The following is a 16,853-nucleotide window of genomic DNA, read 5'->3' as shown; positions in this document are numbered from 1 at the left end:
TAGGCCATGCCATGTCTGAAGGTGGCTGTGGGCAATGGAGTTGGTCCTGGGGCTGGATCCTGACACCCACCCCCCAGATGCAATGTTTCTGTGGTCACTGATCTTCTTTGGGTCCGGGGGGTCCAGAGACCTGAGGCTGGGGGCCTCAGTAGCCCCTGAGTGGGGATGGGCAGAGGACTAGGGCCCCATTGGATAATCAGCCTGGGCCATGTCCTTCTTACCTTAATCCCAGGTCAGTGACCCCAGCCCTGCTGTTCCCTTGGGGGGGTAAGGGGGGAGGGGATGGAACTAAGCTGATTTTCTGGATCCTTGAGGACAGAATGTGAACTTGGTTACACCATTGCCCCTTGGCCCTGCCCTGAATGGCTACTAAACATGGGAGCAAACACAAGAAGGATGGGGATGGCCCAGGTGGGGGTCCTGAGAAACATCCCCCAGGGGAGTCTGCCAAGGCCAAGTCTGAGGGAGGATTCCTGAAAGAGTCCAGTATGAGGAGAAGCAGGCGAGAGAAGGGGCACAAGGAAGCCCAGAGAGGCAGAGGTAGTGCTTCTGGGGAGAAGGCTGAAGAGGAGGAGAAGCCCTCTGGCAGAAGTCAGGGAGATGTCAAGAGCAGTGAGGCCTCTGCTGAGCCAGAGCCTGGGTCTGGGGGAGGCTCCCAGGCTGCCCTGGCACCTGCCCCCCGAAGGCTCTCCCATCGACATCGGGGAGACTCTCACCACGATCCTGCTCACAAGGCTTACTGGCCCCTGCTGAACAGTGTCTTTGGCAAGGTGAGGGTCTGGGAGTTGGGATTCGGGGGGTGGGGGTCCAACCCTCCAGGGGACAGTCCTAGGACAATGATGAATCCCAAGGTTCATGTACACACACACTCACATGCACACTCCCCCTACACACACACACACACACACACACACACTCTCTCTCTCTCTCTCTCTCTCTCTCTCTCTCTCATACACTCTCACCCTCAGACACACATGCACACATATAAATACACACACATGTATCCATACACATTGAAATAACCTCTCCATAGCAGGGGCCCCTGAAAGAGGCTGAGTATCCAGGGCTAGGGGCCCAGGTTGGGGCATGGAGAAGAAGAACTGGACAATCATTCTCCTGGACAAGTTCCAATCAGGGCTGAGCACAAGGGGATATAGGGAATTTAGAGAAGACAGTTTCTGACTCCCATATGAAACACACACACAGTTCAGGGGCTGGAGGTAGAGCGGGTACTGGGCCCAGGAATGGGTAACTGCCATGTGACCTTAGATCAATCCCAATATCTCTGTGCCTCAGTGACTGCATTTGTAAAATGAAGACAATTCTTTCCCTGCCAGCTACCCCTTTCTGGGGCTGCCAAATGTCTCCTAGGAGTTAATGGAGAAGAAATTTCTTTGTAAAATGCTAACCAATAGATGTGTGGATATGTTGAAAATGGATTATTAGAGCTGGGAGGGACCTTAGTTAAGAGTCAGTTCAACCTCCCCATTTCACAGGTGAGGAAACTGAGTCCCAGAGCAGAGGAGAGTTCACTGTGAGTGAGCACCTGGATCTGACTCCTAACCCAAGCTCTTTCCAAGGCAGATGGTGCCTTCTCAGACTAGGGAGACCAGCATGAAGGGCAGGAGTTAGGGAGAGGGCTGAGTGTAGGGAGCAGAGACTTTGATCTGATCTTTCTTCCTGCAGGATCGGGAGCTGGGCCCTGAGGAGCTGGATGGTAAGCCATTGGGGAAACTGAGGTTGGCAGCAGAAAGAGGGGAGGGGGCCCATTGGAGCAGGAGGTTGGGGGAGTTCTGGGAGCTGGGGGTAGATGAGTGATGTGGACTAGGAGGGATAGGGAGCCCGTGATGTTGGGAGGTGGGGGCTGAGCCCTGACCTTCCCTTCCCTACCACACCATTGAACATGGACAGAGCTGCTCGAGGCCTTCAATGAGTTTGACACTGACCAAGATGGCTACATCAGCTACCGAGAGTTGGGGGCCTGCATGAGGACACTGGGATACATGCCCACCGAGATGGAGCTGATTGAGATTTCCCAGCATGTCAAGATGAGAAGTCAGTGTCCAGAATCCCTGGGGTGTGTTGGGGGGGCCGGTGTGTGTCTGTGTAGTGACTTGTGTTTGGTTATAGGGACAAGGCCTGGAAGTGAGGGGTAGGATAGAGTGGGCATAATGGGGTGGAAGGGGGCACCTAGATAGAGGGGTCTACAGGGGGAAGGTTTAAAGTTCCTCTCAACATCAGACTGAAAATTGGAGTAGTAAAGGGGGGGGTAAACTTTTCAGTCTGGAAAGAAAGAACTAAAAGTCTATCAAAATCTAGTGATCAGGAAAGATGGAGATATTCTCTAAGGTCTGATATTCCAAGGTTCCTCCCAGAGGTGAAATTCTATGTTTTATGTTCTAAGGTTCCCTTCAACTCTGACATTTCATGTCCTAGAGTCCCTCCCAATTTTGACATTGTGTCCTATGATCTAAAGGCCTTCCTAGCTCTGACATTCCATGTTCTGTGTTCTAGAGGTTGCTCCGCTGTGGCATTCTGTGGTTCCTCCCAGTTCTGATTTTCCATGTTCTATGTTCTAGAGACCTTCTTAGCTCTGATATTCAGTGTTCTATATTCTTAGGACTGACTTTTTATGTGCTGAGGTTCCTTCCATCATTGAGACTTTTATATTTAATGTTCTAAGGGCCCTCCCAGCTCTGACACTCTGGGTTCTCTATTTGAAGGTGCTTCCAAAACTGACGTTTTATGTTCTAAGGACCCTTCTAGTTCTGACACTGTATTGTGTTCCCTCCCAGTTCTAACACACTGTGTTCTATGTTCTAAAGGACCTCCCAGCTCTGATCCTCTGTGTTCTATATTCTAAGGACCTCCAACTTTGACTTTTTATGTTCTAAGGACCCTCTCAGCTCTAATATTCTGGTCTCTGTTGTGTTCTATAATCTGAGTCCTCCCAGAGCTGACTTTTTATTTTCTAAGTCCCTCCCAGCTCTGACACTCTGTGTCTGTATTCTGAAGGCCCTCCCTGCTCTGATAATCTGTGTGCCAGGTTCTAAGTTTCCTCCCAGTTCTGACATCCTGTGTTCTATGTTCTAACAGCCCTTTTATCTTTGACCTTTTGTGTTCTAAGGGCCCGCCCAGCTCTGACACTCTGTGTTCTATGTTCTAAGACCTTTCCAGCTTTAACCTTTTATGTTCTAAGGGCTCTCTCATCCCCAACATTCTGAGAGGCTCTCATTGTATGAGGTGGACAGCACAGGTTTAGAACAAGGCACTTGGGAGGGGGTTTGAAGGAAGTCCTTTCAGCACAAATAGAGAGCTGTGGCAGAACCTTTGGTGCCCCCAGAACTGTCCTCTCTGTTTTTGAATACTAATGGACCAACTGTCTCTAGGATTCTCGAGGCAATTTCTCCAATTCAGACAAGACTAGTCTTGTGACATTGACTGAATTTTCCTCATTTTAGTTCATTTCTATAAGAAAACGCAACCAGACAACTGCCACTTCCTGGCTGGCAAGCCGGAAGGCTGAGCCTCCCTGGGGGTCGGCCAGTGGCAGCTGACCAGATTGCAGACACATATGGAGGGAGGGAGGGCAAGTTGCCTCTAGAGGGCTTCCTTGTCCGATTCACCCTTCCTTCTGGGAGATGGCTGTCACCAGGCTGGGTGTCAGTGATCAGCAGGCAGAAGTGTGAGTGGAGATGCAGGAGACCTGGGTTGGATGCAGATGCCCCCTGGGCCAGCCTGGGAAAGGTTTTGAGTTTTGTTTTTAATGCAGTCGTAAACCTGGGGCTGAAAGGGATGTCAGAGATCATCTGGTTCAACTCCCTTATTTTACAATGTGGTCCGTGAGGCCCACAGAGAAAGAGATTTGCTCAAGGTCTCAGAAGATAGCAGGGCCAGGAGGAGGGTTCATCTCTTCCCTGCATTGTTTTCTGTTACACTCACATAATAGATACAGAGTGGGAAGGTCATCTGGGAGGAGACGTGCTACTAGCTGGAAAAAGTCTCGTAAAGAAGGTTTTGAGGAGAATCTCAAAGGAAGCTAAGAAAACTAAGCAGGAGAGGAAAGAGAGTGCAGCTCTGCCTAGTCAGGACACAGCCTAGGCAAAGTCCCGGAGGTGGAAGATGGACTATTTTGCTCGTGAAACAGCAAGGAAGCCAGCGGCTGTCCCATCACTGAGTATTTGGAGAGAACTAGGGTGTCTGGAGACTGAAAAGGGAGCAAGGAAGCAGGCCATGAAGAGCTTTCAAAGCCAGTCAAAAGATGGAAGATTTGATCTGGTTGGGACCTTTGACATCTTCAGAACTGGGCTTCTCACGCAGGGAGGAGAGTTGATCCCATGGTTAATTGAGATCGTCACCCAATGGGACAATGCTGAAGGGGAAAGGCAGAGAGCCCAAGTCAGAACTTAGGGAGACACCTATTAGCTAGACAGAGATGGGGCTGAGGAGGCTGAAGAGGAATGGTCTGAGGGTTAGATGTGTCCAGGAGCCCAGGGCAGAGAGAGTGCCCTGAAGGTGGTGCTGGAGAGACATTGATGGGGATGAGACTGCCAGCTATGGCCATTAAGAGATGGCTGGCGACTTGGGGGTGGGGGGAGGAGCGTAACTTCGATTGAGTGATGAGGCTGGAAGCAAGATTGCAGATGGTTCCTGAAGAGTCAGTAGGAGAAGGTTTGGATTAATCAGATCCTTCCGCCTCTCCAGAGGAGCCCCTCCTCTGTCTCCAAACTCGTGGGACTTTCACTCTGTGCAGTGAGAGAAAGATTCTTCTGAGCCTCCAGAGAATATAACCTGGGGGTCAAAGTTTCCTAAAATGTATGAACAAGGGTCTTCCAATGAGGGAGCCAATCCTGGGCATGGGCCCCTTGAGGGGGCTGAGGCAGCTAAGGCTTACAAAAGTTTCCTGACCATCCTATTCCAGCATAGTGTCTGGGGTGGGGGAAGTGCCCTCTAGGGCCCCAGTTAGAGAGCCAGGCCACACTGCCATCCTAAAGCTCCTCCTTGGGTCCTACAGTGGGTGGCTGTGTGGACTTTGAAGATTTTGTGGAGATGATGGGGCCAAAACTCCGAGAGGAAACAGCTCATATGTTGGGCATCCGGGAACTTCGCATTGCTTTCCGAGAGGTAGGAGTGTGTTTGTGTGTGTGTGTGTGTGTGTGTGTGTGTGTGTGTGTGTAGGAGGGGAACAAAGTCATGGGGCTGGGGAGGGACAAAGAAAGGGGAGTAATAGGTAGACCCTGGAGGGCAGAGTCAGGGTCCAAGGAAGCACTGACTGTGGGGGGGGGGGGAGGACCCGGACGGGGGGTGCTGAGCCCCTCTGCCTGGCTTTCCTGTAGTTTGATGCAGACAGGGATGGTCGGATCACTGTGGCTGAACTGCGGGCTGCTGCCCCTGCCCTGCTTGGGGAGCCTTTGGTGGGGCCTGAGTTGGACGAGATCCTTCGAGAGGTCGATCTCAATGGAGATGGGCATGTGGACTTTGATGGTGAGTCCCCACCCAATGTACTTCCCTAATCTTCTGCTTTACCCCAATTTCCCCATTCCACCTGCTCTCATCTCTCATCTCTCATCTCTCCCCCCCAGAGTTTGTGATGATGCTGTCAGCCCGCTAAGTTGAAGGATACTGGACCCAGGCACCCCACAATGCCCAGAAATCAGCTAAGTCTGATGGGGCAGCCTGCTTTTGATGACCCTGGGGAGCCCTAATGCTTCCTCCTTCATTTGCTGATATTCCCTTCTGGACTACCACGCCTACCCACTCATCCCCAAAGACATAGAGACCCTACCATGAGACCCTACATGAGACCGGTCTAACCTTCTCCTTAGTTCTACAGAAGAGAACACTGAGTCTAGAGAAAGGAAGGGGGTCAGCTCAGGCGAGAGCATACCTATCTCATCTCTGCAGCCCCTCTGACATCTAGAAACAGAGAACCTGAGTTCAAATTCTATTCCTAGCACTGGTCATTTGGGTGACCTTGGGCCCCTCACATTATTTTCTGGGCCTTGGTTTCCTCACCTGAAAAATGAGGGGATTAGAGGGAAGACCTTTGAGGTCCCTTCCAGCTGTTCCCCATCATAAAGAGAGCAATTGGCAGAGCAGGGATTTGAAGGCAATTTCCTGCCCAGCCTGAGTCTCGCCTCCGGGAAGTCCTCCTTGGCTCACCCCAACCCACACAGTTCCTCTTTTGTCTCAGGTTCCCATTTCACAGTTGGTCACGCACTGTCCCAGAGCCTCTAGCTGGGCCCTGCCTGTGTGGGAGATCTCTGCAAGGGGCAAGGGCTGGTTTCAATCCCTTTTCCTGACTCCCTGACCCCAGCCCACCCAAGGTTGGGCTCATGGCACACTGGCACACTGGCACTTGCAGAATTATCTAAGTAAGTGGGGAGAAAGGGCCAACCAGGCCAACTGGGATCAGAGCACTAGCGAGGGCAGGGTTAGGAGGGTTGTTGCCAGAGGTTTTCCAACTCGAACCACTGGGAATTGACCAGATGCCCTAATTGGCCGCCCCAGAACACCAGGACTTCCTCCTCCTTGGCTCACTGGCTTATCTCCTGCTTGGCTGTTCTGATCTCACTCCTCCTGCCTGCCCAGATCCACAGCTGACATCAGAGGGCACCGTCCATCTGCTTGCCCTGCCTTTTGTCCTCCATCTGTCCCAAGAAGAGGCAGGGAAAGGGATCTCCGGATCAGCAGGAGCCAGAGAGATGGGGCAGGTGCCAGTTTTGTAGCATGGCCCACATTCTGGGATGGCTCTGGTGGCCCCTGGAGGAACCAGCACCAGGCTATGAACCAGGACATTGGCCTCCAATTCCCATTTCCACGTCATTCTCTCTGGTGTCCTTGTTCCCTGGGCATCGGAAACATCAGCCCAGCTGCCATCCTAGGGCCAGGAAGAAGCAGGGGCTGCTAGCCTGAGAAGGTTCTCTCTCTAGATAAGAAAGGCCTGGGGCCCCCACCTTTGGGGGAAGCAGGAAGTGGGGCCTAGAGGTACCGTACAGTCTCTGAGGCTCAGGGCAGGTCACATGTTGGAGAAAGCATCTGGGCTTGAGGTGAAACAAAGATGGGGCTCTAATTACTTTTTAAATGCTTATTTTATTTTTAAATGAAAAAGCCCTATATTTTCTTCCAGCTGGCATTAGGACTACCTGTAAGTCATGGGGCCTCAGAATTTGAGAGTAGGGGGGATCTCAGGGGCATGTCCTTAGACCCTTCCTCACTAAAGTATGGGCCAGGGTACAGCCACCCCATTGGAGTCACCTACCTCTTTGGCCTTGCAGCTGGGAAGCCCTGGGCTCCTAAGAGCTCACGTTGATGCAATGCTTTAAGGTTTGCAACGTTGCTGGAGCTCTTATTACCCCATTAGACTAAGGAGAGAAGTGAATTCAAATGCTCACCTAAAGAAACCGCACACAGCGTCAGTAAGTATCTGAGGCGGGTTCGACCCCATCTCCCTAACTGCATCAGGAACTGCCCATCCACTGGTTCACCCAGCCATCCTATAGATCCTGCCTTTGACTCTGATGTAGTTCTCTCATCTGTGACACGGGCTGCAATGTGAATCAAATGAAATAAGTACAGATGTTAGAGTCTGCTATTCTTAGTAGGAGAAGGGGTTACACCAGAGGGATGGCTACCAAGCTCTCTCCCCATCTCAGTGCTTCAGCTCCTCTCTGGGGCGTACAGTGGGCCTGCCTGGAGAGGCCTTGACCTTCATTCTGGGATCTGACCCAGAGACTCCCTCTACCCCAGAGGGCCATCCTGGGGGAACTCAAGGCGAGTCGTGGTGGTTCTGGTCACCCCCATTTCAGAGGAGAGTGTGGACAGTCATCCCACTTGAAGGAATGGCCGTTGCTTAGCCTGGAGAAGAAAAGGCTATGAACTGGCTTCGAGGATTTAAAGGGCTCCGTAGGGGGAAGAGATCCAATTTGTGCTGTGGGGCACCCAAAGAGCAGGACCAGGAGCAACGACTAGAGCGAGGTCAGGATATCATGAAGGATTTCTGAAAGATGTCAGGTGTCCTGCTTGGGACAGAGCAGGGCAGGTCTCCTGGGAGCTCTTTGGGCAGAGGCTGCCAATTCTAGCCTATCTTAGGAGGGTTCCTTTGGGGTATGAGTCACACCAGCTGGGCTGGAGTCCCTTCCAACTCTGTGTGGCCGTGACTTGGGTCCTTAAAGGAGGGAACGAGGCAAAGGCCCCTTCCAGAGCCAGTTTTGAGCATTCCTCCCTCACTGACCAGGCTGTTCATCTAACTGCCAGGGAAGGGGGAGGGGTAGTGGTGAGAAGCCCAAACCTGAGAGGTGGGAGGAGCAAGGCCAAAGGCATGAAAGAGAGCCCAGGGGACCAACCAGGGCATGGAATGGCATATTCTGCAAGGCATGAATATGAAGAATCCAAAGATTTGTATCAAATGACACAAAGCCAAGAAAACAGGTCCAAGGAACAATTTAGAAGATGATCCCAGTTCTATTAAGGGGAACAACCATAAGGTGCAAGGACTGTGCCCAAGGCAATGACCAGTCTAATGGTGAAAAAGCAATCTCCAGACCTTTGGCCCGAGAGGTGGTGAGCCCCATGTGTGGAATGAAGCCTACATTGGCTACTGTGTTTTGCTTTGTTATGGGGTGGGGGGGAAGGAATCTTTGGCTTGTGTGTCAGTGATAAAAACAAGACACTTCAACCCCTTTTTCATTTTTTTTTGAGGAGGGCTTTTTTCCAGGGGTAGGGGGGGACCATAGGTCTATTATATGCTATCAGACATAGCTGATACATTGGTGAATTTTTCACAGCTGTTCCCTCCCCCCGGTCTTTTTCTTACAAAGGATTCCTAGAGAAGGAAGGTAGAATCTATTTGAAAATAATAATGGGGGCAGCTAGGTGGTGCAGTGGATAGAGCACCGGCCCTGGAGTCAGGAGGACCTGGGTTCAAATCCGGCCTCAGACACTTAATGATTACCTAGCTGTGTGGCCTTGGGCAAGCCACTTAACCCCATTGCCTTGCAAAAACCTAAAATAATAATAGTAATAATAATATAAAAATAAAAGAACTATAAAAAGTCTAAAAAGAGGGACTGGAACAGCTAGGTGGTACAATATTTAGAGCACTGGCCATGGAGTCAGGAGGACCTGAGTTCAAATGTGACATCAGATACTTGATACTTACTAGCTATGTGACTTCTTTGGGCAAGTCACTTAACTCTATTGCCTTGCCAAAAGAGAAGAGGAAGGCCCTGTGGAGGGCAGGATGGGAAGGGAGCCAGATCTGCAGTTAAGACGAGTCCCCTCCTCTGGAGTGTAGGAGCTTTGTCATCTTGAACAAGTGACTGGACCCTTCTGGGTCACTTTCCTCATCTACACTGAGGGGACAGTCCTATTCATGTGACCTCCTTCAAAGGGTCGTCTTAGTCTTTGAACCTGTCCTAGTTGGGGGAGTGAGGGATTTTAAGGGAAGAGAAAAGAGCACACTTTCCCCAATCAGAATCAAAAGCCACTTTATTTGGACAGGAGACCCTAAATGTGAGGATGGCTTCAGGGTCTTCCTAATAAGTTAAAGGCACCAGAATTAAAGTCGGGGTGGGGGGTAAGGACTGAGGAAGGCCTGGCCCCAGAGCCAGGGAAACCCAAGGAGGGCAAAGACAGAGGAAGGACGGGCAGAACTGGGGAGAGTAAACTTCCTGAGAGAACCTCCAGCTCTGACCTCCAGGAGTCCTGTGGTGGCTGGGTCATGGAGGACTGGGCAAGGAGCAATGGGCATCAGTGCCAACTCTTGCCTGTCTTAGCAGGCTCAGAGGTCGTTGGAATGTAGTGATGAGGAAGCAGAAGGTCCAGGTCCCAATCTGGGTTCCATGACAGCCTTGCTGGCTGTCACTGGGTAAGGCACTATTGCTCCCTCCTTGGGAAAAGCAGAGCATTGGCCTGGTTGACCTTGGAGGTCTCTTTCAGTTCTAGGAGGGGGAAGGGGATGCCTCCGTCCTGTCAGGCCCCCTTCCCCACCCTCTTCCTCCCACCCAGCCTGGAGCTGTCCGGCCTCCAAGTATCCGGCCAGCTGTGTCTATTTCCTGGCTGCTGAGGCAGCATGGCGTGGGGGAGCTTCATCCCAGATGCAGGCCCAGGGCTCATTTCTCAAAGTAAGGCAAGTAGAAGAACTGGAAGCCTCGGTGGCCCTTGACGGCGAAGTAAATGAAGATGACGTGGTACACTGCAAGGGAGCAGTCTGTCACCAATTTATCCTTAGCCACCCTTCCCCCGGTCCCAGGAAGTGGGGACCTTCCCCTCCCCTCTCCCCACCAGGCCTGGGGTGCACCTCCAGGGATGAGCAACAGGAAGCCAGGGACAAAGAAGATGGCACTGGAGACACCTGCAGGGAGAGAGGAGGCAGGTTGGACTCAATCCCAACCCCAAAGGCCAGCCTAGGTCAAGGCTAGAAAAAAGCCAAGGGGGTGGGGCAGCTGGATTATGTAGGGGCTGGGAGCCAAGTTGATCCTAGGAATGAGCCTCTCTTTTCTCCTCCCCAAACCTTCCCTACCCATCATGCATCTCAGAGATTCCAGGGAAGGAGACTGGGGGTACAAAGGGGGCTCTCACCTGAAGAAGGCTTCACCTGGAGTCCTATCCCAATAAGGATGAGTGCTTCAGTCAGAAGGTCAGGAGAGGGGCAGAAGGCAAGTGGGAGAATGGGGAGTGCTAGGTCAGAGAATCTCTATTGATCATTGGACTTTGTAATTTCTTACTCGCTCCTGAGATACCCCCCACTTCCTGCAAGGCCATCTTTGGAAGGTGCCACCACCCATATGAGGCCCCTCCTGAATCTTCCCCCAGTGCCCCAGAGAGTCACAGATTTAGGGACAGCTAGTCCAAAACCTTCATTTGACAGGTGAGAAATCCAAGGCCTATTGGTCACCCAGATATTAGTCTTTTTTGCCTCCAAATTCTCTATTCCCCCTACCCTCACCAACTGCATCAAAGTTCCTCCATGTTTCTTTTGCCTATTCTTTTTCCCAGAAGGATGTGAGCATCTGAAGACCACAGGGGGCTTAGAACTTGGTTCACATCACCATTTTAGATGGAAGAAACAAGCCCAGAGAGGGAAAGTGATTGTTCCAGTTCAACCAGCTTTGCCACTACTAATGCTGGCAAGGAGAAATGTGTGTGGGTGTGTGAGCTCCAAGAGGGCAGAGGTGTCTTCTCTATACACAGGCTTCCCCAGGTCCTCCCTTGATTTTCTCCTCAGATCTCTAAATTGTCTCCATTCTCTCTTGGATGTGAAGTCAACCGATTCACTTTCAAGAGTCAAGTTAGATCTTGGATTTGGAAGGAAGCCTGGAGCTGCATGGCCAACTCTTCTGTCCCTCCTTCCTTCTATCTGTCCTTCCCTTCCTTCTCCCAGCACCATTCCCAACTCCCCACTCCCAGTCCCCCAGCATGTAAGGTCAGTGGTTAGTTAGGGTATGAGGTTGAACATATGGCCTGGGAGCCAGACACTCACTGAGGCCCAGCAACAACAACAGGAAGGAGGCCAGAACCACCCGACGGTTCTTCTGGATCAGAGGGTGTTGTGTCCAGCTGAGGCCAAACAAGAAAACACAAATAGTGATACTGCTGGTGGGGAAGATAACAGCTCCCACATGAATAACATTCGGGAGTTCTAAGTCATCTCATTTAACCCCATTTTATGGAGAAGGAAACTGAGACCTAGAGAGATTGCAGTCACAGAGCAAGTGAGGGGTGGAGTGAAGACTGATCTCTGGGTTCCAAGTCCTGTTAAGGAGAAGGTTGGAGTCGGAGAGCATCCGGGAGGGAGGGTAGGATGAGGCCGGGAAGGAGCCCTGCCCAGGAGGGAGGGGGCCCTGCCCTCACCTGAAGCAGGCGTGGTAGGAGCGCTGAGTAGTGTTGCTGATGGTGCTGAATGACCACTGAGAACTTCGGGTGGAAGATGGGCCCGGGTCCCTGCTGGGAGAGGCCACACTGAGAAGGGGGTCCCCCCAGGAGCTGGCGAAGGCCAGGAGGGGAAAAGAGGGCATCCTAACCTGAGCTTCATGGCTCCATCGGGATCCGATGGAATCCGGGTGCCATCCTCATCATTCTCCAAGTTCTGCTCCAAAATAAAAGAGCAGATTGTTGGGGGGTTCCCTGGGCCCCCACCTCTTCTCCAGCCTGGAAGCAGCCCCGACTGTCTTGGGACAGCTGCTCACCAGCCTGACGAGTCTGATGATTCAGCCAGAGCATTGGGAGGTGGGTGGCTCAGAAGGCTGAGCTGGAGCCCGGGCTGGGAGTTGCCTGCCCAGTGAGGCAAGGGCTGAGAAGGATGTCTGCAAGGGGACCGTCCCGGGGAGAGGATCTGGGGCTGGGTGGGGGGGGAGGGATGTCTGGGGAAGGGAAGGGGGCCTGGCTGGGGAGCCCCCTCTGCGCGACTCAAGGGCGGGCCTTTCCCGAACTGGGAAGTGGGGGGTGGGAGTGGGGTGGGGGGGCCTTGGATTCTGGGGTCTCTTCCAGTTTGAAGTCTTGGGCTTCGGGCCAGTCACGGATCCTGCAAGATGCAAAGCTGGAAGGGGCCTGGGCGAGGAGCGCTTCCCCCCATTTTACAGATGAGGAGACTGAGGCACCGAGAAGCCGGGGTGCCGGTCGTCCTGGGGGAGTGGGGGGAAGGCTCACCTGGTACTTGAGACGAGACTGCTTCTCGCCCTCCTCTTCCGAGTCCCCCCGGCCCTTGCGCTCAAAGTGCAGCGCCCCAAAACGCGGGGAGCTCCCGCCGGGGCCCGGGCCCCCCTCCTCCAGGGACAGTTCAAAGGCATCATCGATGCTGAACTCGGTGCGGCCGCTGCTCATGGCTCGGCCCCCCGCATGGAGCTGCCGAAGCTGAGCCTAGCTGCGCGCAGCTGGCCCGTCCGGGCCGGCCTCAGAGGCCCATGGCCCCGGGCGCGCTGGGCAGGGCGCTGGGCTGGCCAGTTGGCACCGGGATCTACCTCGAATCTCGCCTCCGCCTCCCGGGACGCTGGTCCTTACTCCAGCCCTGGTGTGGGATGGGGGGTGCTGCTAGGAGCAGAGAGGAGGAGCTAGGGTCCCCACCCCCCCAGGGAGGCGAGGCAGGAGCAGTCAACTGCCTATGACTGGATGGCTTCCCCCAGTCCGGGAGGGAGGAGGGGCACCAGTGGGTGGGGGTAGGGGGAATTGGGAGGAGTGGAAAGGAAGAGGAGGAAGGAGGAAACCACCAGGGAGTGCTAGATGAGATGTGGGAGGCGGGGTTATTTAAGCTATTCCTGTGAAAATGATCTGAGGGTTCCAGTGGCCTGCAAACTCTACCCGAGGCCACTGGGTGCTTTGGCAGTTCAGCCAGAAGCGCCTCTTACAGGAATCACGTGCAGCACCAATGCCAACCAGCCCTGGTTAATTCTCTACTAAGTAGGGACAGCTGAAGTTCGGTGGAGAGCCAGCTGGATCTAGTGTCCTGAGGACCTGAGTGGGGGGGGGGCATTACCATTGTGATTCAGTCTCATCTGAGTCTTTGCCACCCCTTTTTGTGTGGTTTTCATGGCAAAGATACCCGATCCCCTTGCCATACCCTTCTCCGATTTATTTTACAGAGGAGGAAACTGAGGTAAGCAGGGTTAAGTCACTTGTCCAGGGCCATACATTAAGTGCCCAGGAAGAGCAATCTTTAGGATTCCAGACTATAGCCACCTAGCCATTTGACTCTGGGCAAGACATTTAGAATCAAATGAGATGATAAAGTGCTTAGTCCAGTGCCCGGTCCATATTAAGTGTGATGTAAATATTAGCTATTATTATTATGATTCTTGACCTTGGTTCTTGAAGAAGACTGAAATGATAGCACTGTTTGAGGCAGATCGAAGTGTGGCTGATCAGGCCAACAGGAGCTTGGAATACTCCACCACAGATGGGGCACAAGCAGTCCACGTGAACAACGGGGGTGGTTACTTTGTAGTATTATTATCATTATTATTATTATGATTGGGTAGACCTTGGGATATGACCCCAAGGAGATACTTTTCCATCTTTCTTTTGTGCCCATCCCCACTTGGAAAACCCAATTTACTCTTGATATGGTTCATGTCTAAGTTAGCCCAAATGGGAGTGCCCTGGTACAGGCACTCAAGGCAACAAATACATAATGAGTACAGGATGGCCTTTATTTCTGGCCACAGAAAATGAAGAGGTAGAAAGCACTCACAGGAGCCTATAAATAGACTCATAAAACCCTCAAACAATTCCTAAGCTCCTGTGGAAGGGTACTGGAAGTCAGATTGCTTTGAGATTCATTCAGATAGTTGACATTCTGGTCTGTGGCTCTTTCCCACATAATTTTGCACCATCTCCTCCCCACCTCTCCAAGAGAGTGGTTTATAGAAAGGGAACCCCGTGGGCAGCAATTGCCTTACAAAACCACATCCTACGCTGATCTAGGTTGTATTGTATTTTTATCATTTTGTTCAACATTTTTCAGTGACATTCTAATCCCATTCCTGTTTGACTCGAGTTTGGTGAGCAGGTAGCTCAGAATCCCCAGCTCCCCAAAAGTTCTAGTTTTGGGGCTACAGATCAAGTAATGTTCTTCCTGGCACAAAACCACGAGCTTCACCCTTTAAGTAGGACACTGCAGCAAGGACTATGAGGATTAGCCTTTTCCTTCTCCAAGAGGCCACCCAGCAGGAAGATCAATTTCGGAAGGAAGAGGAGTTCCAGAAATGCCCCTTCTTTTCAGGCACCTATACTAAATGTTTAGAATTATTATCTAAGTTGATTCTCACAACAATCCTGGGAAGAAAGTGTTATCATTATCCTCATTTCACAGGTGAGGAAATTGAGGCAAACAGGTTAAATGAATTGCCCAGGGTCACACAGCTACCAGGTGTCTGGGGTTAAATTTGAACTCAGGTCTTCCTGACTCCCGGCCTAATTCTCTGTCCACAATGCCAAATTGCTGTGAGGAGACGGAGAAGAGAAACATTGAAAATTGGAAATCCCAATTGCTAACCTTTTGAAGAGGGCCCAAGGTAAAAGGTGAGGAGGAAATCCTGAAGACAATGAGTGTGAGTTGGGTTCTAGGTAATGGGGGGCCAACTTCTCTTAACAAGATTTCTCCCCTGAGCCAGTCAACCAATTGGTGATTCCTTGTGCCAGTGCTCCATGGTAATGTCAAAATTGACTGATTTTGAAGACATGAGTGTGGATCTTGTCGCTGTCACATAGGCTACTTCTTGGATGACCTTGGTCAAGTCACTTCCCCACTGTAACCCTCAGTTTCCACATCTGGAAAATGAGGCAATTAGACTCTTGTTCTAGATATGGGATGTGCCTGACCCATTTTATAGACTATAATCCATAGGGAGGTGACCCTCAGATGCTTCAAACCTTTGTCTTGTCATGTAATCAGATAAGGAAGAGGCTCTTCTGATGATGCCCCTTCCTCTTATATATTCTAATGGGGAAAATGACATTTACAAAGATAAATCAATTCAATTTACTGGTAATAGGGAATGAACCTGAGATTTCACTGATAACTCCCAGGTGAGAAAGCCCCTCCACCAATGCAGGTCGGCACTCTTGTAATCTAGAGTCTCAGAGAGCTTTTAACCTCTGAATGGGTTTTGTCTCAGACAGACTGAGACCTGAGAAAGATCTTAGCTTAGAAGGATCATCTCCTGTCCTGTGTCTTGTCACTGGACTCCTATGGCTGTGGAAGAGAGAATGGGGCTGATGACTTTGTACAAGTCTTCCTCAGAAATCCAATTTACTTTTAAATCATGACAGCACCCTCCTGATGTCATTGGATTTCCTTGAGAATAAAGAATGATTGGGACAACTAAGTGGTGCAGGGGAGAGAGCAATGGCCTTGAAGTCAGGGGGGCCAGAATTCAAATATGACCTCAGATACTTGACACTTATATAGCTGTGTGACCGTGGGCAAGTCATTTAACCTGCCCCATTGCCTGGGGTGAGGTGGAGGGAAGAGAAAGAACAAACAATAATCTGTGAGTAGTAGTAGTTATGGCTTCTCTTCCCTCCCAAGACTTTCTATTTTTCCCTCCTTACTTGTGAGCCCTCTGTCCAAAGGAATATGTTTTAACTGCTTATACTTTGAAAGGTATCTTGGGCCAGATTTTTTTATTCCCTAATTATTTATTCTATCATTTAAGAAAACACTGGGACAATTACTTTTGTCTCATAAAAGTTTTTATTTTTGATTTCTCAAAATATACCCCCCGAAATCAGACTTTGATAAAGCCCACTGGGATTCAGATGGAGCTAATCTGGCTATGCCTTTAAACCCAAATCACTATGGCTCGCACTCATTGGCCAATAATAGGCCTCAGTCCAGGCTTCACTTGCTCACTGTTTTGGTTTGGATGGCTCAAAGTGAGTGTAAATAGCAACTGTTTCTCTGAGCGTCTCCCTCTCCCTGATTGATTCATTTGTGACAGCAAACTAAGTTATCCTTTGCCTCCATTCTTCCTTAGCCTTTAATCACTGAATGGGTGTTGCTTCAGACAAACTGAGACCTGGGAAAGACCTTAGCTTAAAAGGCCCAGGTCTCCTACTGCATGTGGGCCATTGCCCGCCGTCCTGCTCTAGATCCTGTCACTGGACACCAATGGCTCTGGAGGACAGTGGGGCTGGTGACTTTGCGTAGCTCTGCCTCCCTCAAATCCAGTTCACAAGCATGACTTGGCATCCCCCTCTGAAGTCATGGGTCCTCTTCAAGAATGAAAGATGAACAAGTCTCAATGAGAGTTGCTTAGATCGTTGAGAAGTTCAGTGATTTGCCTAGGGTCACCAAGTCAAAGGTGGGACTTGAACCCATCTCATCCTGGTTCTGAGATTGCTCTTTGGGCACTCTG

The 16,853-nt window shown here is 51.1% G+C and overlaps 2 protein-coding genes across 3 annotated transcripts; one reads left to right on the top strand and one right to left on the bottom strand.

The window, feature by feature from the left end:
* Nucleotides 1-362: 362 nt before the first annotated feature.
* CABP4 (calcium binding protein 4) lies at nucleotides 363-12,321 on the top strand. Its single transcript, XM_074231646.1, has 6 exons — nucleotides 363-770; nucleotides 1,687-1,717; nucleotides 1,912-2,055; nucleotides 5,015-5,124; nucleotides 5,337-5,484; nucleotides 5,583-12,321. Exons 1-6 carry the CDS (start codon nucleotides 363-365, stop codon nucleotides 5,609-5,611), a joined length of 870 nt encoding a protein of 289 aa, XP_074087747.1. The 3' UTR covers nucleotides 5,612-12,321.
* TMEM134 (transmembrane protein 134) lies at nucleotides 9,453-13,035 on the bottom strand. Of its 2 annotated transcripts, none has more exons than XM_074230937.1 (7): nucleotides 12,649-13,035; nucleotides 12,024-12,088; nucleotides 11,854-11,946; nucleotides 11,483-11,559; nucleotides 10,582-10,626; nucleotides 10,301-10,354; nucleotides 9,453-10,195 (listed from the first exon to the last, which is right to left on the bottom strand). In XM_074230937.1, the coding sequence occupies exons 1-7, from the start codon at nucleotides 12,820-12,822 to the stop codon at nucleotides 10,113-10,115; spliced, it is 591 nt and encodes a 196-aa protein (XP_074087038.1). In that variant the 5' UTR covers nucleotides 12,823-13,035; the 3' UTR covers nucleotides 9,453-10,112. The 2 variants fall into 2 exon arrangements, with proteins under 2 accessions (XP_074087038.1, XP_074087039.1); XM_074230938.1 differs by having other exon boundaries at nucleotides 11,854-11,943; nucleotides 12,649-13,027.
* Nucleotides 13,036-16,853: the final 3,818 nt, after the last annotated feature.

This window comes from Macrotis lagotis, chromosome 3 (assembly GCF_037893015.1).
Source record: "Macrotis lagotis isolate mMagLag1 chromosome 3, bilby.v1.9.chrom.fasta, whole genome shotgun sequence".
Classification (NCBI taxonomy): domain Eukaryota; kingdom Metazoa; phylum Chordata; class Mammalia; order Peramelemorphia; family Peramelidae; genus Macrotis; species Macrotis lagotis.
Note: the sequence above shows the minus strand (reverse complement) of the source record. Positions and strands in the feature narration are given on the sequence as shown.